At 42.5% G+C, this 16,637-nt stretch overlaps 1 protein-coding gene across 3 annotated transcripts in view; it reads right to left on the reverse strand.

Moving 5' to 3' along the window:
• Positions 1-16,637, reverse strand: part of NLGN1 (neuroligin 1) — a 762,223-nt gene that overhangs the window by 40,101 nt on the left and 705,485 nt on the right. For all 3 annotated transcript variants that reach the window (XM_073578828.1, XM_073578827.1, XM_073578825.1), the window contains one exon: positions 1,834-2,046. In XM_073578828.1, coding sequence (XP_073434929.1) covers positions 1,834-2,046 — 213 coding nt within the window. The remainder of the gene's footprint in view (positions 1-1,833; positions 2,047-16,637) is intronic.

A 16,637-nucleotide genomic window follows, 5' to 3' on the forward strand; every position in this document is an offset into this window, starting at 1 on the left:
CCGCACAGCACCTTCCGTATCTTCTATACTTCTCAGGGCACAATATATCATCTTCCTCCTTCTTTGCTCTGTAACTGGGATTATGGTCCTGAAAAGGCCCCTGACTTTACAATGCACTAAGTAGACCTTGAGCGACTCATGTCTTGATATGTGTCATGACTAGAGATGAGCGAATAAATCAATAAATAGCAAGATGAGTATAATTTTTTTAGTTTTGCTTTTTTACCACTTTCACAGCCCTCTAGAAATCATCAGAATGACATCTAGCCGGCTATCATTTTACTGGATTCACAAATAATAAATCACAAAAAATGTGGACTTGGACAAATATATTTTGATAATTTGAGGTAAATTATATTTTTCTTGAAATTATTATCTTATCCGTAGCTTTTAATTATCTAATTTAAATTTTTTTGGCAAAAAAAGCATGCACAATATATAAAAATGATTCTTAGCTACTGTACAGTACATGTTTTAAACCATATACTGATTTATCCACCATAATAGCTTATTTAATTTAGTTAACATCTTAATTTTCTCATGGAAAAATGCATTATTATATTCCATAAAAACCAATGGGTGACCTTACACAAGTACATATGTCATAAACATCTTGTGACAAAGTATCACAAAATACTGTGTTTTTTTCCATTTTTTAAGCAGGTTATTTTCCTCCATAAATCAGGATATTTTGATCCAAAAGCAAAGGTAAGGAAGGACAGATTTGTAGGTCAACATTTTCTCAGAATTTGATAACAGGTTCAGATCTAGTAACTTCTATTAACATTATTTTCAAACAAATCACCTACTGTATGTAGGGGAAATTATTGCATATCGATAAAATGTAATATACAGTATAGGTAAAACTTTTATATAGTAAATATACTGCTCAAAAAAATAAAAGGAACACTATTCCATTTGCAACAGGCTGTTTGTGTTCTTTTTATTTCTTTGAGCAGTATATTTATGTTGATTCGGTTACACTAACCTTAATCCTTCTTAACTGCACATAAGATCAAATTCACTCCATTTTTAGTCAGACGAGACAGGACATGGAAATTGTACCAAACTTTGACACGTTCCCATCATTTATTTTGTGGACAATCAGACCGTAAAAAACATAACAAGTCAAAAGGCCAATAGACTTTAATAGGTTTGTGTTCTGGTCATGAAAAAACTGCATTGAACACATCCGTGAAAATCGTATGTGTGAATTGGGCCAAAATAGGTCACAAAAGCCTTACATTTCATTTCACTGGGTAGAACCGAAAAGGACAAGAAAAAAAAGCAACAGAGAGTAGAATAAAATATGACTAAAATCTCAAAGCCCTGACAATTTGGAATCATGCATGCAAAACATTTAAAGTTCCTTCTCTCAGACAGTAATAAATTCAACTCATGAATTTTCAGTGAGTATGTCTTATCTTGAAACTCCTCTTTTAACCTAGATAATGTTTCCTGAGCAGCAACCATTAAAATAAAATGGTATTTTGCTTTTACAAGCCAAGGGTTCTTGTGAGAAACTAAACTTGCCACTAAAGAATGACAGAATACAATTGACCTTATTCTGTGTGGTTCATAGGATATTAAAAAAAACACCTTTAAGAAAAAAGAAAAGCAATGTGTATTTGTGATATTCAAGTATCTCAAAACTGTACTAGAAAGGTTTATAATAAACACATTAGTCATGATCCAGTCAACAACACTTTAATTGCACTCCCTGATGTCAACGGAAAGATGATAGTAACTGGAAATTGTTGTGAGGCCAGAGGACAGTCACACACAGCCGCATGCAAACACCAAAAATGACAAAATTTGCAACCTGCATAATACCTTTGGTTGAATTGCTCCAACGGTTACCTTCTGAATAATGGGACATAGTTAACAGATTGACACAAGATGCGCCAGCACCAGATCCAAAAACGGTTATTCTTAAAGGATCACCACCAAAGAATCCAATGTTTTCACTAGTCCAACGTAAGGCTTGAATGAGATCAAGAAGGCCATAGTTTCCCTTTGCAGCTTGATCGCCAGTGCTTAGAAAACCTGTGCAGAAATAAATAGGAACCATTACTGAAATGGTTAACTTTAAGGAAAAAAAAACAATTTCAGCCAATAATACAATTTTTTCCTCATGTCATACATTTGATTTTTGAGCACATTCTTCATAATGTACATATCTAAGAACTAAGACATTGAGTATGACATTGTAATGACAGACTTGATCTACCAACATAGAGAAATGACATGAACTCCAGGATAGAATTTAATTTTAGGATGTATAAAGGATAGCAGAAGTATTATAAAACAACTGTGATAATAATAATCATATAAAAATATGCAGTATATAGGCTATGACAGCATATAATATTGTCACCAAAATAGCTCATCTCCACTCTAGATTTCACACCCAAAGCAAAGCCTAGTTATAAAGATTATATGATGTTCTCATAGGTATTCAAAATTAATACTATACAGGTAAAGATATTTCTTATGGTCTAAATATATTTCTATTGATAATGTTTTCCACCTTTGTCTATAATAAAAACATTATTGCAATGATACACATGGTAAATTTTATGGAAAATGTTGTCTTTTTGTCAATTGTAGAAATTTGTCAATTTTGTTAATTGTAGCAATTTGTCAATTTTGTCAATTGTAGCAAGGAACACAAGAAAACAAAAGATGCGTATTCCAATTGGAGATGAATGGGTCCACTGCGCTCCCTGTAATCTATCATGTGACTGGTGACATCACGAAGGTCCTGTTGGCTCATTTTATGCCACAGCTTCACATCGTGCACACTGCACGCCGACGCGTTGCTGACAGAGGGGAGCGTGGAGTGTCTATCACCGGCTGGGACAGCACTCCTGAATAGCCGTGGTATTAACCCACGTTTATCTGGCAAATATCATTCAATCTGACTTCACATCAAGATATACAGTGCTGCTTACTGGTCCCCTGGAGTCCAGACATCCACTCAGATTACACCTTAAGGTAGTAACTACCTAACTTGGAGCAATCCAATTCATTTGTGTGTATTTTTTAGTTCACTACAAGCTAAAGAGGTTCATTATTAAGCGCAAATTTTAATTATTTATTTATTTATGTTTTTATTAATTAGTCTATCAGTAAAAACATGATTCATATAGCCAAACCAGTTTCTTCTAATTATCATTGCTGGTATTTAATCATCTTGGCTATAGTAACCTGTCAATGATGGCAATTGCTTCTGGAATGGCTGGTTTCAAATTTGTTTTCTACTTTTCTACAGTTTGTCGCCTACATCTTAGATGTAAATAATATAAAAGTAATATGTTGGACATTTATTTGTTATAATAAAGTTGTGCTTTATTGAAAACTTTATTAAACTCTAGACCATCTGGTACTTTAATCTGTCAATTAAGGAGAAGAAATCCTTATAAAAAGTTTATAGTTTACCATTCTTAACAAGTTTGCACTTTAATTTCCTTCCTTGGTTTTTTTATTTCCCTTGCACAACCAAAATATTTTATATTAGTTTGCCTTATGTTATCTGTTAGGGTTGGCAGACCGCACTAAATAAAATAAGTAATAAAGTGTGATCGCAACCCTGGGTCCATCGTGCGGAAATGTAAAACTGCAGCTAATGTGAACAATGACGAACTAAAGACAGCAAGCGAACTCCTTAATAGGACTGCATTAACTCCACGCAGTATGAACAGAATGCACAACACTCAGCTCTGTTAGCTTCACAGAGAGGTAGAACTAAAGGATTGCGCTTGCTCTGTAACTGACCCATGCCAAACAGATGCAGAGTCACAAGAAAAATATAAAAACTGATGTCAACTACAATCCCTGTAGACTTTCACAGGGGAGCACAGCTCTATGGTTGGAACTTGCCCTGTACATCCAATGTGCTAACTGCATACATGTGGGAAACAGATGCTAAGCCAAGCAGGTACAAAAAACCCTAACTAGCTAAAACTCAGGAGGTAACTAAACACACATACACATGTGCATACACAGTGGTAGCGTATCCACTCACACACACGAACCATAAATGATACTAGTGCACAGGCGTGTGCCACTGAGTACCTTTTATACTCATGTCTGGATGGAACCTTGCCCACGGACCAATCCAGAGCTGCCACACAACCAGAGCAGCTGACATCTGACCACCAATTAGAAGATGACACATCACAGGCATGCTCAGTAAAGTGATCTCTGGACTTGGCCTCCAGAGTGCAAGACTGTACCTCTATGCTATTGATTACTAAAGGCTTAATTGGAGAGTCAGCAGTAACCAAATGTATGGCATGAACCTGAGCAAGACCAACGCCTGCGCTGAACAGCAGTGTCAACAGCTGGACCTGAATGGGAGACCACAGGTCCAGACAAGGCTTGGGATCCATCCCGTACAGTGGGAAAATCTCAGCACCTAATATTACCCCTTCCCTAACTTCCCCTCCTGGTGACGATTGCCAGGCCTGAAAGTTGCCACAAGCTGGGGGGCATGGATGTACTTTTATTGCCAAGGCCCTCCTTCACTTCAACCACATGGAGGTCCTTTTAATACGAGAGAGACCTCCCTGTGTACAGATATGTGCCCCAGAGGCCAATTTGGAGGACACATCAACCGGAACCAGTGAGCTTCTCCCTAAAGCCACTGGACACTGTGACTTCCTCCGACGTCTGGGACATTTATTAGCATAATGACCGATCTGCCTGCAGGCAAAACAGGTAGGTTGAGGAAAAACTGAGCTGGAGATTTCCATGGGCTCTACAGGGTCATCAACCTGAGTTGGAGGGTTCATAGGATTAGCAAAGTTTGGAGCCAACAGAATCCCAGATCTACTCTGAGCTTGCTCGAATCCCCTTTCAGCATACCGGAGATCTATGCTAATGTACATGGATATCAATTCCTCCAGAGTAGTGAGAATCTCCCTAGTGGCCAAAGCATCCCTGACAGGATCTGCTAAACCCCTCCAAAAAATTGGTATTAGAACCTTATAAGGCAAATCAAACTCGGTAGCCAGAGTACGAACCTCGATGGCGAATTGACTGGTCATGGATGAACCCTGAGTTAATGCCAGGAGTTGGAGTTCAGTATCATGGCTTACTTGTGGACCCAAAAAAACTTCATTCAGAGAACCAAAAAAATTTGAAGCATTAAGGATCAATTGGTCATCTTTTTCCCACAGCAGCGTAGCCCACTCCAACGCTATACCTGACAAAAGGGAAATCGCAAAACCCACCTTGGTTCTCTCAGTCAGGAATTGTGCAGCCAGTAACTTCAGATAGATAAAGCACTGATTTATTAAACCTCTGAAGGCCTTGCAGTCCCCAGAAAATTTCTTGGGCAGTGAAAAACGCGGTGTAGGTGGAAGAGACACCGCAGCCGAAACCATAGTAGCGGCTTTACTGGCTGCTTTTAACACCACTGCGTTAATACCCACAGCTGTAGAAGTCCGCTTGAGAGTGGACTACCTGCTCTCAAGCTGCTGGATTGCTAGCCAGACCCTGGCACTAGGGTATACTGTTAGGGTTGGCGTATTTCACTAAATAAAATAAATAATAAAGTGCGATCGCAACCCGGGGTCCACCATGCAGAGATGTAAAACTGCAGCTAATGTGAACAATGACAAACTAAAGACAGCAAGCGAACTCCTTAATAGGACTGCATTAACTCCACACAGTATGAACCGAACGCACAATACTCAGCTCTGTTAGCTTCACAGAGGTATAACTAAAAGGTTGCACTCGCTCTGTAACTGACCCGTGAAAAATCGCACACGTAGCTGAAACAGATGCTAAGTCACAAGAAAAATACAAAAACTGATGCTAACTGCACACCCTGTAGACTTTCACAGGGAAGCACAGCTCTATGGTTAGAACTTGCCCTGTACGTCCACTATGCTAGCCGAACACATGTGGGAAACAGATGCTAAACCAAGCAGCTACAAAAAGCCCTAACTCGCTAAAACTTAGGAGGTAACTAAACACACATTTACATGTGCGATACATACAGAGTGGTGGTGTATCCACTCACACACACCATCCATAAATGATACTAGCGCACAGGCGTGCACCACTCGAGGACCTTTTATACTCATGTCCGGACTGACGGGATCTTGCCCGCGGACCAATCTGGAGCTGCCACACAACCAGAGCAGCTGACATCCGGCCACCAATGAGAAGATGCCACATCACAGGCATGCTTAGTAAAGCGATCTCTGGACTTGGCCTTCCCCCACAGAGTGAATTCTTTTGAAATTTTGTCATATCTCGTTCATTAATGTGGAGATGCTCTTGATTTTAGCACAGGAGTGGCCCGAACTTTGGGTTCCTCGTGACTCAAATTATCAGAATCGCCCAGTAAAGGAAGCCTCCCGGACCTATATTTGCTGGCAATCATTTCCAAATTATGCTGACTGCACCCCAGATGTTCAAATGGGGATGAGTAAGTAAAATTTTCTGCAATATATACAGCTCTGGCAAAAATTAAGAGACCATCACATCAAAACCCTGTCATGGGCAGCCCATTCTCCAGACCTGAACCCCACTGAAAACCTCTGGAATGTAATCAAGAGGACGATGGATAGTCATAAGCTATCAAACAAAGAACTGCTCAAATTTTTGCGCCAGAAGCAGTGTGCAAGGCTGGTGGCAAGCATGCCAAAATGCATGAAAGCTGTTTTTAAAAATCATGGTTATTCCACAAAATATTGATTTCAGAACTCTTCCTGAGTTTTTTTTAATTTTGACCATCTTTCTTTGTCAGAAAAAAAATACAAAATCTATTGCTTGGAAATTCAGAGACATGCTCTCAGAAGTTTATAGACTAAAAGAACAATTTATATTTTACTCAAAAATATACCTATAAAGAGAAAAATCAGACAAACAGAACATTTGAAAGTGGTCTCTTAATTTTTGCCAAAGCAGTATATATTTATTTTTTGCTAAAACATTGCAGTTTTGATTATTTGGACTGTTTAGATTTAGCGAAGTTATTTTTCGTTTTGTATTGTGGTCTTCACAGTACTATACTTACATGTGTAAATGGAATTTTTCTTTTTTCCCAGTGAATGCTGTAACCCGGAAATAGAGGAGCTGCCGGGATCAATACAGGAGGGAGCACCAGCATTGCCAGCAAAGTGGTTCTGGTGCCAGCAAAAAAAGCCCTACCTGTATATGAGTGGCTTAAACCTTTTAGCCACCGTCATGGACCTAAGACCGTAAGTACTGGTTTGTCGGCCACATTGATAATGTTGTAAAACACATTTGTAGTAATGTAACCAAAAGGAAAAAAAACACAAATTTATTTAAATATAGAACCAAATACAACATACGGGAAAGAGACAGAGCCTCTGAGGCAGAGGCAGGGCCATTTCAACCTGCGGGATCAACGCCCATGTGAGGAAGATGTCCGTGGACCATCAGAGGAGGAAGGTTGTGGACCAACAAACCCTCAAGAGGATGCAGCCCAGCAGGAAGAGCAGGCCAGGAGCAGCAGTCCTAAATTGCCCCTAGATACCTCACCCCACTCATCAATACCACGGCGAATGCACAGAAAGAGGGATGCACAGAATATAGAGTCAAGGAGGCAAATTGATAGCCGTGTAATGGATTATATCAGTTGACCCATTTCAGATGATGGGGAGGAGGCATTTTGTCACAGGTTGGCCCAACAGCTTCACCAAATACCAACATAATTAAGACTGGACACCAAAACATCAATACTACACCTACTACATGCTGCCATTCCCTCAAATAATCTCAGGTATCTTTTTGATTGCATAGAGAGACGCCACCAAGATCTGTCTAATTGCCACCAAGCATCCAGCTGCTCATGGGCCTGCAACTAGGGATTCACACCAACCACCTTCAACTCTGCCACCTACTGACTCAGGTCATCCATCTTCCACTGTACTTTCTATACAATCATGGCAACGTCATACGAGTGTAGAAGGCCCATAAGTACAGGAGAATGCCACCATAGGCAAACCACTAGAACCTCCTTTAGTAGGGACTTACAACCCCACAGCCATCAATAATCCACCAATACTTACTCAGCCACCCAGTACCAGATCACAAACACATTATGGGCAGCAAGGCCAAATATGAGACACAGTACAGGCAATTCCATTTATTTCACCAGGGAGAAGCCTGGCATCATATCCCTCCACAGCAAACTTCAAATACTGTCCTACACACCCAAAGATCTTACCACCAACATGCACATGAACCTGGTTGGTATTATCATGGTCCAGTGAATTATGTGCCCTCTCACCAACAACCAATACCAACACAGCACAACGCTCATCAGCCATAACTCCATACCAAACAACACATCAGCCAAGCATCCTTCCCAAAGACACAGCCAATCCCCTTTCACCAACTTCACCAACCACATCACATTATTCTATTTTGGATTTGTAATGTTTGGTATTGCTCTAGTTGCCCAATCATTGCCAACATAGGCTATTTCTTAGTTATGCCAAAATGCAGGCCAAAATGAAGGCTGTGTTTTCTTTTTATTTTGCTCAAGTTAAAAGGAAATCATGTTTGATATGCAAAATCTATGTTTAATTATCAAGTAATTCCTGTAAGCATTGTGCCAAGCAAAAATATTGAACAAATAGTATGATTATTTAAATCATCATACTCAAAACAAATAATTACACAAAACATCATGGCCCAACATTTTCTTGCCAGGGTATGGATCCCTCAGGTGTAATAAAATAATCTGCAAGAATTTCACGCATTCTGAGGCCTGAAAGCTCTCAACCTGTGGGCAAAGCCTGTGCAATTTGACAAGGATTGTTAGTAGGGATGAGTGACTTTGTCTTTTTTAGGGTCAGGTCGGGTTTCATCAAAATTCGAGTTAAAAGGAATCGGCCGACTATCGGGAAAAGTCGGAGGTCCAACTGAAACACGAAACCCAATGCAAGTCAATGGGGAAGCAAAGTCGGCAGGGAGTGAAGGACAGTAAACACACCTACAGTACCTATTTCAATGCCAAATACATCAATTCTTATTACTTAAGCTTGTCAACCTTAATTTACTTTACAATAATAGTTATGCATTGAAAACTTGGGTTTTTTTGGCTAAAGTTGTGGGGGGGTAGGGCTGGCTCCAGGTTTTCACGTGCACTGGGCGAAAGAGTGTCAGTGGGCCCCTTTAATGCATACCACAATTCATGATGCTCGGATACGGCAGAGAAATATTGGTATATTGCAATGACAAATACTTCACTTCTTACATTACATGACTGATATCTATTTTAAATTCTACAATAGCTCAAATACCGAAAGGTATATTCCTCCATACAGTATTATGGCCACCACATAGTGCGCCATACAGAATAATGAGCCCCATATAATTCTCCATACAGAATAATTGGTCCCATATAATGCTCCATACAGTATATGATGAGCTCCACATAATGCTACAGTATATGATGGTCCCCATATAATGTGCCATACAGTAAAGGAAGGTCTCCATAGAGTAGAATGAGACCCACATATTGCTCCATACAGTATAATGAGTCACATATAAAGCTCTATACAGTATATGATGGGCCCCATATAGAGTTGAGCAACTTTAGTCGGATTGGGTTTCATGAAACAAAATTTGTTTCAGATGAAACTGGTCCGACTAGGGCAAAAAAAGTCGGAGTTTCGTCCGAAACCCGACCCCAATGCAAGTCAATGAGGAATAAAAGTTGGCATTGAGTGGATGAATGTCATCCGCTCAATGCTGACCTTTATTTCCCATTGACTTGCATTGGGGTCGGATTTCGGACGAAACTCCGACTTTTTTTGCCCTAGTCGGACCAATTTCATCTGAAACAAATTTTGTTTCATGAAACCCGATCCGACTAAAGTCGCTCAACTCTAGCCCCATATATTGCTCTATACAGAATGGGCTCCATATAATGCTCCATACAGAATAGGCCCCATATGTGCTTAATATAATGCTCCATACCCTATATGATGCCCTATAAATAATGAACCCCATATGATGCTTCAGGATATGATAGGCCCCATGGATGATGCTCCATTGTATGATGGGCCTATATAATGCTCCATATATAATGGGCCCCACATGATGCTCTAGTATTTGATGGGCCCCATGAGATGCTCCAGTATATGATGGGCCCCATGGATGATGCTCCATTGTATGAAGGGCCTATATAATGCTCTATATATAATGGGCCCCAATATGATGCACTAGTATATGATGGGCCCCATATGATGCTCCAGTATATGATGGGCCCCATGGATGATGCTCCATTGTATGATGGGCCTATATAATGCTCCATATATAATGGGCCCCATATGATGCTGCAGTATACGATGGGCCCCATGGATGATGCTCCAGTGTATAATGGGCCCCATGGATGATGCTCCAGTGTATGATGGGCCTATACACTGTGTGCAGAATTATAAGGCAAATGAGTATTTTGATCACATCATCCTTTTTATACATGTTGTCCTACTCCAAGCTGTGTAGGCTAGAAAGCCAACTGCTAATTATGTAAATCAGGAGATTTGCATCTCTGTAATGAGGAGGGGTGTGGTCTAATGATATCAATACCCTATATAAGGTGTGCTTAATTATTAGGTAACTTCCTTTCCTTTGGCAAAATGGGTCAGAAGAGAGATTTGATGGACTCTGAAAAGTCAAAAATTGTGATATGACTTGCAGAGGGATGCAGCAGTCTTGAAACTGCCAAACTTTTGAAGCATGATCACTGAACAATCAAGCGTTTCATGGCAAATAGCCAACAGGGTCGCAAGAAGCGTGTTGATAAAAAAAGCTCAACTGCCCATGAATTGAGGAAATTCAAGCATGAAGCTGCCAAGATGCCATTTGACACCAGTTTTGCCATATTTCAGAGCTGCAACGTTACTGGAATATCAAAAAGCACAAGGTGTGCCATACTCAGGGACATGGCCAAGGTAAGGAAGGCTGGAAAACTACCACCTTTGAACAAGAAACATAAGATAAAACGTCAAGACTGGGGCAAGAAATATGTTAAGACAGATTTTTGTAAGGTTTTATGGACTGATGAAATGAGAGTGACTCTTGATGGGCCAGATGGATGGGCCCGAGGCTGGATCAGTAAAGGCCAGAGAGCTCCACTCTGACTCAGACACCAGCAAGGTGGAGGTGGGGTACTGATATGGGCTGGTATCAACAAAGATGAACTTGTGGGACCTTTTCAGGTTGAGGATGGAGTGAAGCTCAACTCCCAGACCTACTGCCAGTTTCTGGAAGACACCTTCTTCAAACAGTGGTACAGGAAGAAGTCGGTATCGTTCAAGAAAAACATGATTTTCATGCAGGACAATGCTCCATCACATGCATCCAAATACTCCACAGCGTGGCTGGCCAGTAAAAGTCTAAAAGAAGAAAAATTAATGACATGGCCCCCTTCTTCACCTGATCTGAACCCCATAGAGAACCTGTGGTCCCTCATAAAATGTGAGATCTACAGGGAGTGCAAACATTACACCTCTCGGAACAGCATCAGGGAGGCTGTGGTGGCTGCTGCATGCAATGTTGATCGTAAACAGATCAAGCAACTGACAATCTATTGATGGAAGGCTTTTGAGTGTCATTGTAAAAAAAAGCTGTAGAGTTGAGTGAAACACGTCGGTCAGATTCAAAAGTCGCCGACTTTCGCCAAAGTCGGGTTTCATGAATCGAAACCCGACCACAGTGTGAAGTTGGCCATGCGGTCGGCGACCCGAGTGTCAAAGTCAGGTTTCGCCAAATGCTTGCACGTGACTTTTTTCAGCCAATGAGAGAAGAGGAGCGTAGCGTAGCGGGAGCGTAGCTGGAGTGGGAGAGGGAGGGAGGGAGAGAGAGAGGGAGAGGGAGAGAGAGAAGAGAGAGAGATTTTGCCGCCTCTGGGGTTAAAATTCATGCCAGGTGTGTTTACAGTCCTCCACTCACTGCCGACTTTTCTCCCCATTGACTTGCATTGGGTTTCAGGCTTCACGTCTTTTCCCTATAGTCGTCCGATTTTGTTCGACTCGACTTTTGAGAAAGTCGGGTTTCATGAAACCTGACTCGACCCTAAAATAGGCAAAGTCACTCATCTCTAGAAAGCTGGCTATGTTGGTCCCTTTTTTTGTTTTGAATGTCAGAAAGCCAACATTTTCTCTTGCCCCCCGAGAAGCATCCTCCTCCCCAAAATAATCATCCCCCCTTCCTCCTCCTCTTCCTCTTCTTCCTCCACCTTTTCCAGGACAGTTCCCTGAGCAGACAATGGCTGACTGTCATCAAGGCTTCCCTCCTACTCCTCCTCTTCCTCCTCCGCTGCAGACGCCTGATCCTTGATGTGCGTCAAAGTTTGCATGAGCAGACGCATAAGTGGGATGCTTATGATGGCGTCGTCTGCACTTACCAGCCATGTGCATTCCTCAAAACACTGAAGGACTTTACAGAGGTCTTTCAGCTTTAACCACTGCAAACCCGACAACTCCATGTCTGCCCTCAAACTGCCTGCCCGTGTATCCTCCCACAAATGCATTACAGCCTGCCTCTGTTTGCACAGTCTCTCAACCACGTGCATGGTGGAGTTCCACCTTGTTGCAACGTCTATGATTAGGCGGTGCTTGGGGAGGTTGAGCAATCGCTGCAGCCTCTGCATACCACTGAAGTCTAAGGGCGAGTGACGGATGTGCAAGCACAGTCTTCGCATCTTATGGAGAAGGGCTGTTATCTCCAGATAATTATTTAGGAAACATTGCACCACCAGGTTCAAGGTGTGAGCCAGGCAAGGTATGTGTCTGAGTTTTGCAAGGGCTATGGCCGCCATAAAATTACTGTCGTTATCACTGACTACCTTGCCTGGCTCAAGATGAAGACTGCCCAGCCATGACTCAGTTTCTCACTGCAAGTACTCGGCCAATACCTCCACGGTGTGTCTGTTGTCACCCAAAGACATCATCTTTAAAACAGCCTGCTGACGCTTACCACTAGCTGTTCAATAGTGGGACACCTCGTGTGCAACACTGGCAGCTGCGGATGGAGTGCTCGTGCGACTGCGCTCTGTGGACGAGCTTTCGCTTCTGGAGGAGGAGGAGGGTCGAATGTCTACAGCCAACTGTTTCCTATACCGTGGGCTAGGCAGCACTGTTCCACCGCCACTGTCCCCTGTGGAGCCTGCATACACCACGTTAACCCAGTGCACAGTGATGCACATGTAATGGCCCTGGCCATACCTACTGGCCTATGCATCTGTTGTGAGGTGCACCTTTCCACTCACTGATTGCTTGAGTGCATGGACAATGTGGTCTTTCACATGCAGGTGGAGGGCAGGGATGGCTTTTCGAGAAAAGAAGTGCCGACTGGGTAGGTCATAGCGTGGGATAGCATAAGCCATGAGCTCTCAGAATGCTGTGCTTTCAACCAAACGGAAGGGCATCATCTCTAATGAGATCAGTTTGGCAATGTAGGAGTTCAAAGCCAGTGTATGCGAATGAGAGGATGAGCACTTTCTTGTCCTACTCAGAGTGTCTGCTAGGGTGAGCTGGACTTGAGAGCTGCATATAGGGGACCTACTGGTGGACATGATGGACTGAGAGGGGGTTGGTGATGGTGGTGGTGCTGGTGGTGATGGCCTAGATTCAGTCTTTTGTTACAAAAACATTGTGATTCCCTGACTGCTTCAGCCTTGCGACGACACCTCAACATTCTTGCTGGTGGTGTGCTTACCGGTTGGCTTACAGTGGGGGAAGCGATGGAGCATTGCTGGCTACCTTCAGTCGGAGCAGATGCACATGTGTTACCTGAGGTTTTGTAGTCCGTCCACGCTTGCAAGTACATGGTGCTTAAATGTCTAAGCATGCAACTGGTATTCAAATTTCGGAGATTTTTCCCTCGGCTACAGGTCCTTCAGCACTTCTTACAGATACCCTTTGCCTCATCAATAGGATTTTGGTAAAAAAAACTCTTCCTACTATGGTATAACTTTTCAGGGCTTGCACGCTGTGCTAATTTGACCGTCTGGGCAAGCTGTCCTGCAACTCTTTTTATTTTTTTACCACATTTTTGGACAGCTACGGGCCTGTCAGATAACCGCTGCTGCGATGTCGATGCCTGCTGCGGATCCGTCTCCTCTTCTGAGCTATTGCCAGCGGCACCCTCTTCCCCCAATGGATGCCAATCCGGGTCAACTGGGTCATCCATCACCTCCTCTTCAATTTCATGTGCACCTTCCTCTGTGTCACCGTGTAAGGTGGTATAGTATGTGGGAAAGGGCTCCTGAGTTTCATCAGGGTCAGATTCTGGCTCAGTAGACTGTGAGGGCAATGTAGTGCTCTGGGTCAATGTACCAGCAGAATCATCTAGCAGTGGCTGTGCAACAGTGCACTCCTTGTCAGATTCATCTTGGACTGGGTAATTCACGATTTGACTTGGTAACCCAGGAATGGTATGTGAAAAGAGCTCCATGGAGTAATCTGAAGTGTGGCCTGCCGCATCCTTCACTTTTGGTGGGGGTGAAGGACACAAGGAAAGGTGTTGTTCCTGACAAGAAGCCTGCACTGATGACTCAGTGCTTGCAGTTTTTGAAACTTCAGAAGAAGAGGCGATAGAGCTGGAGGCTGTTTCGGCAATGTAAGCCAAAACCTGTTCCTGATGCTCTGGATTTAACGGCGGTTTACCTACTCCCAGAAAAAGGAACCTTCCAGGCCATCTTGAGCCAGACGATGACGCAGGATCAACACCTCCTGCCTTAGCTGCTATTGTGCTTTTGGCATAACCAGCAGATGCACAACCACCACCATCAGTACCAGCTGCCCCCCCGCCCATGTCCGTGGCCTCTTCCACCATACTTCCTCATGTTTGGGAAAATGTACCAAAAATACCAGAAGATATATGGTACTGTATGAGGAGCGTACAGCTGTATACGGTGTAGAGAAAAATTTAAATCTCCATATATATTTCCTTAGTCACACACAGACGCTCTCCCAGTATGTATTTGACCGTAATCCAAACAGCAGATATACAGTACTGTATCAGAAGCTAACAGCTGTATACGGTGTAGGGGAAAATTTAAATCTCTGTATTTATTTCCTTAGTCACACACAGACGCTCTCCCAGTATGTATTTGACTGTAATCCAAACAGCAGATATACGGTACTGTGTCAGAAGTGTACAGCTGTATGCGGTATAAGAGAAAATTTAAATCTCCGTATATATTTCCTTAGTCACACACAGACGCTCTCCCAGTATGTATTTGACCGTAATCCAAACAGCAGATATACGGTACTGTATCAGAAGCTTACAGCTGTATACGGTGCAGGGGAAAAATTAAATCTCCAAATATATCTCCTTAGTCACACACAGTCGCTCTCCCAGTATGTATTTGACCGTAATCCAAACAGCAGATATACAGAAATGTATCAAAAGCGCACAGCTGTATACGGTGTAGGGGAAAATTTAATCTCCGTGTTTATTTCCTTAGTCACACACAGACGCTCTCCCAGTATGTATTTCACCATTATCCAAACAGCAGCTATACGGTACTGTATCAGAAGCTTACAGCTGTATACGGTGACGGGGAAAATTTAAAACTCCGTATTTATTTCCTTAGTCACACACAGACGCTCTCCCAGTATGTATTTGACCGCAATCCAAACAGCAGATATACGGTGCTGTATCAGAAGCTTACAGCTGTATATGGTGTAGGGGAAAATTTTAATCTCCGTATATATTTCCTTAGTCACACACAGATGCTCTCCCAGTATGTATTTGACCGTAATACAAAGAGCACATATACGGTACTGTATCAGAAGTATACAGCTGTTTATGGTGTAGGGGAAAATTTAAATCTTTGTATTTATTTCCGGAGTCACACACAGATAGTCAGCATGTATTTGTCCGTGATACCAGCAGGTACACGGTAGTGTGTGAGGGGCGTACAGCTCTATCCGGTGTGGGAAAAAATGAACTGTCGGTAACTGTGCAGAAAAAAAGAATAAAGGTATTAGTGCTGTGTAAAAAGCAGTCTGCACAGCAGTGTACACACAGCAATGCAGCTATCAGGCAGCCTAATAACCAGCACTGCTGCACACAAAAATATCCTCCCCTGTCACTGCACACTAACTGTACAGCACAATTGCTATCAGCACAAGCCCAGAATCACTTTTCTTTCCTGCCTAACTTTCTCCCTACTGAGAAACAGTGGCAGCAACCTCTCCCTACGCTAAGATCGGCAGAAGTAAAATTGCAGTTGGCAGTCAGGGCTTTTATAGCCACTGTGACAACACACAAAGTAAGCCAATCACTGCAATGCCCTTTACTAAGATGGTGGTGGCCACTGCCCATGTCATCTCGTTGCCCACAGTGTGCGTCCTTGGCTGAGAAAAGGCACCTGCAAGCATTATGGGAAACGCGAATTTGGCGCTGGGGTCGACGACCGCATGGCCGACCTCACGCTATGGTGGGGTTTCTGATAATGCCTCATGACATAGAGTGTGAGTTGAACAGCCTCATCAGTCACTATGACAAAAGGAATAGGTTAACCACCTGAAGAAGGAAGAATCCTTGGGGTGGCACACCCATTTGATTGTTCTTCAGCCACTGACCCATAAATGAAGAATTGAAGATTCGAGAATCTCCAGTTCTTCCATAGG

The sequence above is a fragment of the Dendrobates tinctorius genome, unplaced genomic scaffold, assembly GCF_039654945.1.
Source record: "Dendrobates tinctorius isolate UK_male_01 unplaced genomic scaffold, ASM3965494v1 ptg000060l, whole genome shotgun sequence".
Lineage (NCBI taxonomy): Eukaryota > Metazoa > Chordata > Amphibia > Anura > Dendrobatidae > Dendrobates > Dendrobates tinctorius.